General features: G+C 48.3%; 6 protein-coding genes across 6 annotated transcripts; 4 read left to right on the plus strand and 2 right to left on the minus strand.

Moving 5' to 3' along the window:
- Positions 1-89: 89 nt before the first annotated feature.
- Positions 90-1991, plus strand: N7506_011864 (uncharacterized protein; the record flags this gene model as incomplete). Its single annotated transcript, XM_056961155.1, has 1 exon — positions 90-1991. The coding sequence occupies one exon, from the start codon at positions 90-92 to the stop codon at positions 1989-1991; it is 1902 nt and encodes a 633-aa protein (XP_056805689.1).
- Positions 1992-3236: 1245 nt separating this feature from the next.
- Positions 3237-5254, plus strand: N7506_011865 (uncharacterized protein; the record flags this gene model as incomplete). Its single annotated transcript, XM_056961156.1, has 6 exons — positions 3237-3295; positions 3461-3562; positions 3624-3960; positions 4029-4189; positions 4356-4846; positions 4920-5254. The coding sequence occupies exons 2-6, from the start codon at positions 3468-3470 to the stop codon at positions 5252-5254; spliced, it is 1419 nt and encodes a 472-aa protein (XP_056805690.1). The 5' UTR covers positions 3237-3295; positions 3461-3467.
- A 557-nt stretch (positions 5255-5811) lies between these two features.
- On the minus strand, positions 5812-7198 carry N7506_011866 (epoxide hydrolase family protein; the record flags this gene model as incomplete). The annotated part of the gene is made up of 4 exons (XM_056961157.1): positions 5812-5912; positions 5979-6315; positions 6411-7006; positions 7069-7198. 4 exons carry the CDS (start codon positions 7196-7198, stop codon positions 5812-5814), a joined length of 1164 nt encoding a protein of 387 aa, XP_056805691.1.
- Positions 7199-8092: 894 nt separating this feature from the next.
- Positions 8093-8955, plus strand: N7506_011867 (SDR family NAD(P)-dependent oxidoreductase; the record flags this gene model as incomplete). Its single annotated transcript, XM_056961158.1, has 2 exons — positions 8093-8610; positions 8670-8955. The coding sequence occupies 2 exons, from the start codon at positions 8093-8095 to the stop codon at positions 8953-8955; spliced, it is 804 nt and encodes a 267-aa protein (XP_056805692.1).
- A 327-nt stretch (positions 8956-9282) lies between these two features.
- Positions 9283-10393, plus strand: N7506_011868 (SDR family oxidoreductase; the record flags this gene model as incomplete). The annotated part of the gene is made up of 6 exons (XM_056961159.1): positions 9283-9312; positions 9374-9460; positions 9517-9675; positions 9747-10126; positions 10193-10287; positions 10344-10393. 6 exons carry the CDS (start codon positions 9283-9285, stop codon positions 10391-10393), a joined length of 801 nt encoding a protein of 266 aa, XP_056805693.1.
- A 1828-nt stretch (positions 10394-12221) lies between these two features.
- Positions 12222-12557, minus strand: N7506_011869 (uncharacterized protein; the record flags this gene model as incomplete). Its single annotated transcript, XM_056961160.1, has 2 exons — positions 12222-12440; positions 12543-12557. The coding sequence occupies 2 exons, from the start codon at positions 12555-12557 to the stop codon at positions 12222-12224; spliced, it is 234 nt and encodes a 77-aa protein (XP_056805694.1).
- Positions 12558-12810: the final 253 nt, after the last annotated feature.

Below are 12810 nucleotides of genomic sequence, written 5' to 3' on the forward strand. Positions count from 1 at the left end.
GCCTGGTTCAGATCTGCCAATATGTTTCAATAGACCAAGATCTCCGAGTGTGACAGGCCTTGGTAAATAAACTACCTTCATCGATCACTATGAGGATCCTCGTGGGACTATCCCTGCTTTCTTTTATTTCCCCGGCCTTCTGCGGTCCTACAGCCAAACTTCATCTACGAGATGAACCGACCCAGATCGATCAACCTTTGATCAAACTCAAGCCTCAACAAAGCCTCTCGAGAGAGCTTGTGAACCTAGATGGCCTGTGGAAATTTTCCCTCGCGTCTGGTCCCAATGACACAGCCAAGCCATGGACAGCCCCGTTGCCCAAAGGTCTTGAATGCCCCGTGCCAGCCTCCTACAATGACATATTTGTTGATCGAAAGATTCACGACCATGTCGGCTGGGTGTACTATCAGCGCGACGTGATTGTTCCCAAAGGCTGGTCGCAAGAAAGATATCTTGTGCGGGCCGAGTCGGCCACGCATGAAGGCCGCCTATACGTGAACGATCATCTTCTCGCTGAACATGTCGGAGGCTACACACCCTTTGAAGCCGACATTACTGATATTGTCGCCGCTGGGGAGAAATTCCGGTTGACTATCGCCGTCAACAATGAGCTCACCCATGAAACAATTCCGCCGGGTGAGATCGCGGTATCAAATGTCACTGGCAAGAGAAAACAGACCTATCACCATGACTTTTACAACTATGCTGGTCTTGCTCGATCCGTCTGGTTGTACTCTGTCCCTCGCCAGCATATTCAGGATATCACTGTCGTCACTGATGTTGACGGCGCCGATGGTCTGATCAAGTATGCGGTGAAAGTTGCCAATACCACGAACGAACAGGTCAAGATTACTGTCTTCGATGAAGATGGAAAGCTCGCTGCGAACGCCTCGGGGTCAGAAGGCACTGTGAAGATCGATTCAGTCAAGCTATGGCAGCCAGGCGCCGCCTATCTCTACCAGTTCCAGGCCAGCATCGTGGATTCCAGCGGTGATCTAGTTGACACCTATAGTCTGGCCACAGGCGTTCGCACTGTCAAAGTCAGCGGCAACAAGTTCCTCATCAACGACAAGCCCTTTTACTTCACCGGATTTGGAAAACACGAGGATACCGCAGTTCGCGGAAAAGGTCATGATCAAGCATACATGGTCCACGATTTCCAGCTGCTCAACTGGATCGGGGCAAACTCATTCCGAACATCACACTACCCATACGCTGAAGAGGTCATGGACTTTGCAGACCGAAATGGGATCGTTATTATTGACGAAACCCCCGCCGTGGGACTGAATATTGCTCTACTGGGTGTGTCTGGTGGTGATTCTGCAACTTTTACCCCAGACGCAATTAACAACAAAACACAAGCTGCTCACAAGCAGGCTATAAGGGAACTCATCAGTCGGGACAAGAACCATGCCAGTGTTGTGATGTGGTCCATCGCCAACGAGCCCGCTTCTCAAGAAGATGGGGCTCGCGAATACTTCCAGCCTTTAGCCAAGCTGACTCGAGAACTTGACCCAAGTCGCCCGATCACTTTTGCCAATGTCGGCATGGCAACATACAAAACAGACCAAATCTCTGATCTGTTTGATGTAAGCTGTCTCAATCGGTATTTCGGGTGGTATTCCGAGACCGGAGACCTCGAGGAAGCCGAAGCAGCTCTCGAAGAGGAGCTTCGTGGCTGGGAGAAGAAGTTCGACAGACCTATCATCATGACTGAGTATGGTGCCGACACCATTGCTGGGCTTCATTCTGTGCTAGGCTTGCCCTGGAGTGAGGAGTACCAGACGCAAATGCTTGCCATGTACCATCGAGTCTTTGATCGTATTGATTCGATGTCGGGTGAGCATGTTTGGGCCTTTGCTGATTTCCAGACTACTGTGGGGACTTTGCGGGTGGATGGTAACAAGAAGGGCGTCTTTACTAGAGACAGGAAACCGAAGGCGGCGGCGCATGGTTTGAGGGATAGGTGGACTAAGATGACAGCCGAGTGATGAGAAATAGTGACCGTCTTTATTCCAGATACCAAGGGATAGGTCCATAGCATCATCGTCATCATGTTATCTCTTAGGACATCTAAAGTGATTGCGCTATCCAAAACTGATTTCGTTTACATCAACCGGCGAGGATTAGGATTTGGATAAACTGAATAAGCCTTCATGAATTCATGGATTCATGGATAAACTGCTCAGGTTAAGTTGTGATGAAGACTTCCTTGGGTCATGATACAAAATAATGAAACTAATCTTTCATGACAGGCGGTTTGGCCGAGTGGTCTAAGGCGATTGACTAGAAATCAATTCTCTTCGGAGGCGCATGTTCGAATCATGCAGCCGTCGTGGCATTTCTTTTTTGATTTTTGGAAATCTCCCACTATGACTTTTTCCCTATATTTTTGCCAATTTTCGTGGCCCACAAACCTAAATTGCCAAAACCTTATTTATGCCCTCAGCTCGAACCGCCAAGCGTCGTCACCAGCCTGAGACCATGAAATTGGGTCACCGCTGGGTCTCTCCCGCGAAGAACCAAATTTTTGACTACTATCCAGGGCAGAGTCTCTTTAATGAAGCGGTAAAGTACTATGTACTTGAGCGAGCCACCATCCAGACCATCCAAAACCTTGGAAATGAGCTTGTGATGGCGATTGCTTGCCATGAAGAGCTGCGCGTACAACCTACAAAGACTCCCCGTCATTTTGGCATTTCGCAAAGATACTCATTAAATTTCAAGTGCTCCTGGGTCATTATTTGAGGCGTTGATAGCATATGTATCAGTCTCACTCGCCGACTGGTGTAACCTCGGCCTTGACAGAAAAGTCATTGGTTGAATTGGAAAAGCCTGGTGGATTCATAGCTTCGGTTCAAGCATTGAACATCGGAATTAGCTTGTGCTGACTCTGAAATTAAAAACGAAGGACATGATAATACTCATAGAATCATATCTTTGGAGCTGAAGTGGTCCTTTCAGGTTCTGATAGTAGTGGACAACAACGTGAGAAAGAAAACAAACGACAAAAAAACATAAGACAGAATTGTATGTAAGATTCAATACGAAGTGCAGGCTACCAAATGTAGACCGGATAAGTAGGTACTCGTTTACGAGTGGTGGTGAAGAAGTTGAAATGAAGTGACTGGTGATCTTCCGAAAACCTCGTCCCGAGCTTTTTGCCCCGGAACCTCTCCCCCACAAGTTCTCGCGTCGGGCGGCATAAACCATCTGAGCGGGGAAATTGTTGCAAAATGACACCCGAAAGCCAGGTCAGCCAGACGCGCAGGAGACTTCGTGTGAAAACTGGATGGTATGTGAGTCCCGTCATTGCAAGAAAAGGCTGACTTGTATCCAACGCAGTCATACCTGTCGAGCACGTCGTGTCAAATGTGATGAGGCAAAGCCATCATGTAACAATTGCGGGAAAAAACATCGCAGATGCGTCTATGACAACGACGTTCCTAACAGATCAAAGACGCGATATGCTCGACGAGGAGCGAGAAGTCCTAGTGACGCGGTCTTGCCGCCTGCCCTTCAAGTTGAGGATGGCCCTTCTCATCTCCACGCGCAGTCGGCGGTTAGCAATACGAGATCCCCTTGTGCCATTACATACAATATTCCTAACCTCAAATTCATAGCCGTCATGGCCAAGACCAACCGGGGCCAGAAGTCGCATCAAGTGGGGCGAGTACCGATCGCTGGATGTATCGGTCGTCCCAACAGACGCAAATTCCAGTTAGCCTTTCGTCGATCCTTTGGCCGGGAGAAGGGTCAAACCCGAATGTGCCGTCCATCGTCTGGAACGAGAGCTCCCTGTCCGCCTTGACCGACCCTCAATCTGACGAGGCAAACGGATTTCCGCGGCCAGGAGAAAGTCCAATTGGATCTTCGTTCTATGTGACTGATCAACAGTTGCCGCTTTCGACTTCCGAAATACTAATTTTCAGGAATTATGTAGATAACGTCTCGCGATGGGTAAAGTACCTCCTGCCTTCCCAAATACCGTATGATGAGGTTAGCTTGCTAATCATGCTGCGGTTTAGATCGACTCCTTTTCTCGAGATCAGCCTTTTCACTCGGTTGTGCCTATCCTGGCCCTCAGATGCCCCGTTCTCATGAACTCGTGCCTGGCGCTATCAGCGAAGCAATTAGCGCTGAAAGCATCGGCAGATAAAACAGACTTGCAGGCCAATATCGCCGTCAGGTATCACCAAAGGGCCGTCAGAGGGATTAGCAAGCTTATCACAGACCCTGCTTGCGCATGGAATGACGGCATCCTGGCCTGCTGTGTAATACTGTCCACGTGCGCATGCTCAATCCTCCTCATTCCGGGGCTGGTCCATCGAAGAAATCAACTAACGTGACTTTAGATATGAAATGCTCGACGTAGTAGGAGACAGCTTCGGTACCCATCTGAGAGGGGTTGCTTACTTTCTACAGTCCCGCGAGGTATACGGAGATGCCTGCGGCATCAAAGGCGCTGTCTATTGGACATGGTATCGGCATGAAATCTGGGCCGCTTTACAAAGGGGACAACCGATGTTCCTTGACGAGCAATACTGGAAACCCGAGGAAGTTGATAACTTTGAGAATCTCTGTGTTGAAGATATTGCCAACCGTGCCATCTTCATCTTTGGTCAGTGCGTCTCATTCTGCAATGACAAAAGCGCCGCCGGGGGCGTAGGAGCGGACGAGAGAAGAAAAATTCGAGAGCATCGAGCCGAGTCACTACGACATGCTCTTGGGGATTGGAAGGAGAAGCTCTCGACTTCCAGTGCAAATTTCCTTTCAGAAAAGCCACCACAAACCGAGACGAATACTCATGAATTTCCTTTCCTTTGGTTTCTTTACCCTCAAAGTGGTATGCCTCCGTCCTCATTTCCCTTGCCAGGGGATGTCTTTCTCTTTCTGCTTTTTCTGACCACAACGGCCAGCTATTGCATTCCAAGTCTATCACGCCTCCAAAATTTTGTTGAATCTGCATTCCTACCCTCCCATGTCGGATGGTTTTATCATAGGCTCGAGCCAGTCACTGACCCACCGACGCGAGATCGAAAAGTCACGCGAACAGATCTTTCTCGTCTCCAACTCTGGAATCCCCGGCCCGTGGAGCCTTGTTTCCACACAATGCTTGTATATCGCCGGAATGGTGACAGAGGGGCTACTGGAAAGGTCGCATACTCTGGAGTTGATAGAAGATTGCCAGAAACAATCGGGCCGAAAGACCTGCGTCCTGGCAGACGCTCTCCGAAAATTGTGGTCTGAATAATTTTCAACTTCTTCTCCTCTACAAGTGAATCTATTGTGGAATAAAGGAGTTTGTACAACTGGGTTGACCTTATAGTTCCATTGGAACACTGAAAATCATGTGAACATTGACTCTCCATAATTACAGCCATTCACTTATCCCACCGGCAAACAATTGCGACAACAGGAGTATGATGCTTTGAGCCGCCTGGGCTTGCATCTTTAATGATCCGGTGGAAATCATTCAGGGGGCACGCAGGAAACATCAAGCTGCGTGTGAGAGCTTGCAACATATTCTCAATTGGTCAGTTAGTTATTGGATCACATCAATCGGGATTACAAAGACACAGACTCACATAATCTGCAGCCATACACTAAAACGAGTGCTCTTTCAAAAGCCCCTTTGTACCCTGTCTCGATATGTTGCGCACTTGAGCCTGCCGCTCCAGCCACCAGCCACCAGCTTGTACACCAATGCGGGCGGGATGCCGATTGCAACAGCCAGATCGCATGATTCAGCAGCAGGTATCTCTGAATTTGAGGATTTCTTCGAGATCAAAACTCTTGAGTTCAAAAACTTTACATCTCAAACTTCCATTCCAGCTTAGCCAGGTCGCGCAGATCCCGGGCAATATCCACGGGATTCTCAAGAGCAGCGAAATGACCGCCATCGTCATGTTCTGTGCAATTCAATACTTGTCAGCCAGATTTCGAAAAACTTTGTGTTTCTCAAATACGACACGAACCTCTATAGAAAACCAATTTTCCGGTCCTCTCCACCGCAACCTTCGAGGACGGTTCGGTGTCCCAGAAGAATGAACTGTATCCGAAGGGAACTTTCATATGATTTTCGGGGCTCATGGTGAATTTGGCAAAGTTTTCATGGCGGAGGTTCTCATAGTAGCAAAGCGCGGAAGGCATGATGCAGTCGGTGAAATAATACAACGTAGCGGTGGTGAGGATGATATCGCTCCAAGAGGGCTGTTTCTGCTTCTCAGGATCGGCGGCCTCGTTATACTTCTCACCTACCCACATCAAAATACCCATTGGGTTGTCGTTCAACGCGATACCTATTGTTTGTGGCTAGGCGCAAGATTGATGTTAGTCTTTCTTCATCTGTTCTCTTTCTTGCCGGGATATGAGAGGAATTGCTGGCAATGACTGGGCATCGATCTTACCCTTGTTCGCATGCAGATAGCATATCCCAGATGGTTTTCCAGCCAGTCGTCTACCCGAGAAGCAACACCCTGTTCACGGGTCGTTCGCACGTGGCCCTCAGGGAGAGCGCTGGGGCAGAAATTGAAGTGAACCAATTTGCATGAATCAGTGTAATGCGAGCCTAGCTCACGGCCCACGAAACTTCCCCAGTCACCACATTGAACCATATATTGGTTATACCCGAGTCTTTTCATCAATTGATCGAACAAACCGGCAGTGTCCTGCAGAGTCCAACCCGCACGGGGAGGCCAGTCAGACCAGCAGAATCCCGGCAGGCTAGGAACAACGACGTTGAATGCCTGGTTATTGGGATCTTCTGGGTGTGACAGAGGTCCCCATACTCGGCTGAATTCGTAGAAAGACCCAGGCCATCCGTGAATGAGAAGAATGGGTATGGCATCAGGCCTATCAGCGCGGGCGTGGAGAAAGTGGATCTTGACATTCTCGATCGTGGTCAGGTAGTGAGGGTATTCATTGATCTCATCTTGGATCTTTGACCAGTTAAAATCATTGGTCCACTTATCGTAGAGATTCTTTGCCCATTCGTATGAAGGACCTATAGCAAATTAGCAGCTGGTCTACTGCACGAGGCGAAGAGTTCAAAGCCAATTGACGTACCGTATTTGTCCCCCGCGCCAGGCACAATCTCACGGGATGGAAGCCGTGTATCCTTTAATTTCCGGTACAGTCGGTCAACCTCCTCTTGGGGGATTTGTGCCTTGAATTCGTGAATAGCTGTATCAGACATGGTGCCGTGGTCGAAGAAAACGGGAGCATGAAATGAAGCCCAGCTGCAATGTGCCTTGCTCTAGAAATATTTTGGCAGGTACTGTAGGCAATGGGTTGATTCAACTTATGAATTTTGGGGCTGATAATGTTTCATTTCATTTGAATATCTTGCCCGAGTACTCCGTAGCGACTGACGTCGGGTATGGGTGTGGGGTGCTCGCAAAGCCTGGCGATTGGCCGTTTCACGCATAACCACACTCCCTCCCAGATCGGGCAATCTAACCCAAGCTTTTCCGAACAAAGTATCTTTGTACCCTCATAGATCGCCCAGGAACCGTAAGAGCAATCGAGATTTGTACACGGAGAACGGGACACTTTGAAGGGTGAAGTCAAGCTAACTCTGGGGGTCCACTTCAGGGCTTCAGGGCTTCCTTCAGTGTTGGTCAACATGCGGCCAAGCAGTACAAAACTACCTTCCCTTTTTTATGGGGTACATTAACTAGTGCTGATCACGGAGTGGTACTGTGCATATAAATAAGTGTTGAGCGCAATCCCTGCTGCTTCTGCTTCATGCGACAGTCCGCTTTTGCGGCCTCGCTGGCGCTGGCGCTTCTTGTTTGCGCGCCCGTTTTGGGGGTATTTAATGCCCCAGAGACCCTTCCACAATGAATCATCGTTTCTGAACTTCTGCTTCCTCGAAAATCATCACTTTGTTACTCACTGAGCAGACGATAGGCGGCCGCTGGCTATGATCGAGCGACGAATTGAGCTGGATGGGAGCTATTCGAAAGGGACACCCCCGGAATGATTGCCTCGGCTTTGCTTGAAGTGAAGTGAAAATGACATGAGCTAAGCCCCTGCTTGATTTTTCTATTCCTTCCCTACCTCTTCGAAAGCATTTCTGGTCACCACAATGGACTCGGCCTTCACTCACGCCGTCTTCCGGCAGGGAGCTACTGCGCTCATCACGGGCGCCGCATCTGGCATCGGGCTGGCTCTGGCGAAACGATGCTACTCGTGCCAAATGAACTTGATTCTCCTCGACAAGAGCGACGACGGCCTCCAGCAGGCCTTGCAGCAATTCCCCTCCACCGAGACCATCACGACCACCGGTCACTCCATCGATGTTTCATCCATCGACTCATGGCGAAGCCTTGTGCCCCAGATTGAAGCCCAGTATCCCAATGGCATCGACCTACTTGTCTTAAATGCAGGCACTGGCGTCAAGTCCAACAAGGGCTATCGGAAAAACCCCGAATACTTCGAAAAAACCTTCGCGATAAACACTCTGGGATACAGAAATGGCACTATCGCGATTCTCGACATGGTCAAGGACAGCAACGAAGCTCGCGCCATCATTCTCACGGGTTCCAAACAAGGGATCACTAATCCCCCCCCAGCGATCCCGCCTACAATGCCTCCAAGGCCGCCGTACGCACGATTGCGGAGCATCCGCCCTTCGATATGGTCAAGGCTGCTCTCAATGTCAGCCTCCACCTCTTGGTTCCAGGCTGGACCTACACTGATCTTTACACTACCGCTTTCAAGGACAAGCCGGTTGGTGCTTGGACTTCCGAGCAGGTGATCGATTTCATGATTCAAGGAATGGCCGAGGGAAAGTTTTACATTATGTGCCCGGACAACAAAGTGTCGGAAGAGTTGGATAGGAAGCGCATTATGTGGTCCATAAACGATTTGCTGAAGGGTCAGCCCCCGTTGTCTCGTTGGCTAGAGGAGTGGGCGGGAAAAGCCAAGAAGGCCATCTATGGTGAATAGACCAATCAAGATGCAGATACAAAGATGATACGAAATCAGTTTTCGAGTGGCCAGCTGCAAATTCCCTCGATCATGGATAGGATGTGAAACGGGTCAAACAAGTGGAGATTCTCTGGTTCCGGCGGCGCCTCGCTTGCCGTACCCGAACTTCGATGCGAGATATAGCCATACATGATGCCCGCCTAATACTATGACGATACGACGTTAGGCGAGCAGTGATAGATGACTATTTCGAGTTCAATCCACTACATTACAACCTACATCGCTGTGCCTGATCTTCTTACCACTATTCCAATCCAAACTCACCCTCTTTAAATCTCACCAAGCATGTCTCTACAAGGCAAGAATGTTGTCCTAGTAAGTCAGATGTGAAACTCCACACTTTGCATAGTATATCATCGCTGTAACTGATATATAGACTGGGGCTTCCATGGGGATTGGCGAGGCCATTGCTACCTCTATTGTTGAGGCTGGGGCAAATATTTGCCTTCTGTCACGCTCTGAGGTGAGTTTCTCCCGCATCACAAGGACCTTCGCAGATTCGCTAACATTTCTGAACAGGACAAACTCAAGGAGTTGATGGAGAGACTTGCTACTGGCTCCGGACCTAACGTCACGATTACCTACCAACCTGTCGACGTCGGTCATTTTGAGAGTGTCGAGAAGGCCGTCATGGGAGCCATCGACCAGCTAGGTGACATTGATATTCTCATAAACAATGTACGAGAACACGACTCTTCCAAAAGTGTCAACCATGACATGCCCAGGTGATTTGCTAACTCGCGTGCCAGGCCGGTCTCGCGCTCGGAGCTCCTAATCCATTCAACGACCTTACCCATTCTCAAATTACGACCATGAACAACACCAACATCAATGGATATATGTATATGACCTACGCTGTCCTCAACAGGGCTATGCTCAAGAAGAAGGCCGGAACCATTCTGAACGTGACCTCTATCACCGGCCTGGAGGTTCCCCCTTTCCCCGGTGAAGCAGTCTATCACGCCAACAAGGCCTGCCAAGAGGCCTTCACCAACGCCATCCGTAACGAGTTGAATGGTACCGATATTCGTGTTCTTGCCCTACGTCCAGGCTGTGTCGCCACCAATTTCCATTCTCAACGCGTTGGACACAACAAGGAGATGTACGATTCTTTTTTTGAGGGATTCGAGTAAGCTACCCCCAGCAAATGAGCGCATCATTTTTCATGGCATTGGTTACTCATGACTTTCTTTAGGCCTTTGATTGCCCCAGATATCGCTCGCGCCGCTGTGTTCATGCTCGACCAACCCTTGAACGTGTCAATCAAGGCTCTTGACGTTGTCCCCTCAGGTACGTGGTTATCTGAAATTACAACACATCACAGACACAATTAACATTGTCGCCAGCGCAACGCTCGATTACTGTTTTTGATCGTAAGTGGAATGAGCGACACTGAAGCACAAGCAAGCCTAGGTATTTGTAGCCAAGCATACGTGCGCCAGGAGGGAGATGTTTTCATCAACGCCTACCTTTGCTGAGGTGAGACTTGATTCTCTATTTTGGAATCAACTCAACGTTTACCAAACCGAATGAGGGCCTTACATCCTTTGCGGCACGGATGAGGAGTCTGTCGGAATAGGTCACGGCCCAAGGGGAAAATTAAAATTGTAGGGTAAGTGGTGAATGGGCAAGTTCAGCAGCTCGTACAAATCCAAGTATATTTTCAATGTTGTACGAAACTGTGGCAATCACGCCATATGTTCCCTTTCGAGCTGCATTTAAGATCTTGAAGTGGCAGTTTCTTTCATGCCAACAGGCGTCCGCGACACCAGCAAGAATAGGGTGCCTGATAGACTGAAGTCGACCACTTAAAGGCGTTTCTGAGATGGCCCACTCCAGCGCTCCTCGCCTCGAGATTTATCTTCACCAATATCGGGAGCAAAAAAAGTGCAAGAGGATGGGGCATTCCAAGCGGTGATGGCAGTTTTATTCATACCTAGGTAATTATCTTGCTAGAACATTTATCGAATGCCCGCTTGATAAACCTTGTAAATCTTTCAATCCGATTGATTGCTTCAATTTATAGGATTAGTCTGAGCAAAGATATGGGTCGAATTGCCGCTGTGTATAGGCCTGCGCTAAACAGCCTTGGAATTGAACCAAGCTTCCAAAGCTGTCAGCATTCTGCAGTTATCAAACATTAGCACAATTCGTCTGTTTGGTGATCTGAGTGGATTTTAGATCTGCATGGTGAAAAGAAATTTATAGATCAAAATGGTGCTGACAAACTTTAGCAACCAGGCGGTTTGGCCGAGTGGTCTAAGGCGATTGACTAGAAATCAATTCTCTTCGGAGGCGCATGTTCGAATCATGCAGCCGTCGTGGCATTATATTTTTTCCTTCATAATTTTACAATATTATTTATATAAATGCGTAATGTCAAGTGCAAGTGGGTTTCGTTTCTTTTTTACCAATCTACATCCATCTAGTCTTTTGGCACCAAACGCTACGGAGTATACATCCATGGATACCATCATTTTACCCCTCCCTTTTGAAAGCCTGTCCCGAAGGCAGTACAATCCCCTTCTGTGGCATCAATGCTCATCCCCCAAGTTCTGTACCTGGTGCCCTGTCATGATTTTTTTTTCCTTTGTGAAGCTGTTGTCTCATGGCCATCTGTGCTTTCAAAATTGTGCTCTTTGACGAGTAAGGTCCGAGATCCCCGCGCTCATCCAATATATTTTACAAGCCTGGGCCCGCGGTCACGCGCGGCCAGACACAGCTGCTTCCAAGGTTAGGCAATTGAAATAATATTGAGCAGACACTATGACTTAAATCCAATCACATAGAGACACCCCACCCGTGGGAGTTATATACGCATACCCTATGATAGGTATGAATCGTATAGCCATGCCCTACTTATAGGAATTGTATAAACACGCCCTACTCATCGAAGCTGTATACACATACCTTATTTATATAAATCATATACACACGCTCTACCTATTACATAGACTTTATCAAGATACTTTATTAGATACCTTATCACTGACGGAAGAAATACATCATTGAGTCTTGACATACAGTTGACATTCATGGATGCAATTGGCTGAACCTTAGATTCAAGCTAAGCCGTGAACAGAGAATTATACTTGGGGCATATATATATTCATTTTCCTGTCCACTTCTCACCTGCGCGCATAAGAGCATCGCTCTTATTTGCACCTAAATGACTCGAATTATTATCAGTATTGATGGGAATACCGTGAACCAAGCCAGGGTGGCTATACCTTTTCGCCTTCTACAACCTTAGTGTATACGATGCGTCGACCGTCGTAGAAGCCCTGTAGGGTTGAGCATGACGTCTGTACGCCCGCGATAGGCAGTAACACGAAGTGCCAATGCTGGATGATGGTATCAGAGGATGTGGCAACGTTGTATGGCGTCTCTGGTGTTACCAGGAGTGCGGTAGGAACGAATAATTGCATCCATCCCGACGGTAACTGGTGCCTCGACCTGAGAGGGTTCCAAGGTTAGCTGCGCATGGTGTGCGATGGAATCACCTATCATGATGCAGTACTGTTGTTGATTGTGACGGTACACACCCTTCGGATCTCCATTCTTATTCATCCCGATTCATCATGGTACCTGCCAGTATGCAGTTCCCGACATTTGAATTGCCCGAGGATTCAAAGGCGAACTATGTGTGGAAGAAGTCCTCGCAATTGACCAGATATGTTGGTAGATCCGGCACCAAGTATGCTTGCTGAGACAAACATCACATTGTCTCTCGCATTTTCAATTTCAATAGTCATTCACCAAGATAGGAGAAAAGGCAAATTAGGTATATTTTATGGACATGGTTCAGCCATG

Source organism: Penicillium brevicompactum (genome assembly GCF_028827555.1).
Source record: "Penicillium brevicompactum strain IBT 35665 chromosome Unknown utg000009l_segment0_segment0, whole genome shotgun sequence".
NCBI lineage: Eukaryota > Fungi > Ascomycota > Eurotiomycetes > Eurotiales > Aspergillaceae > Penicillium > Penicillium brevicompactum.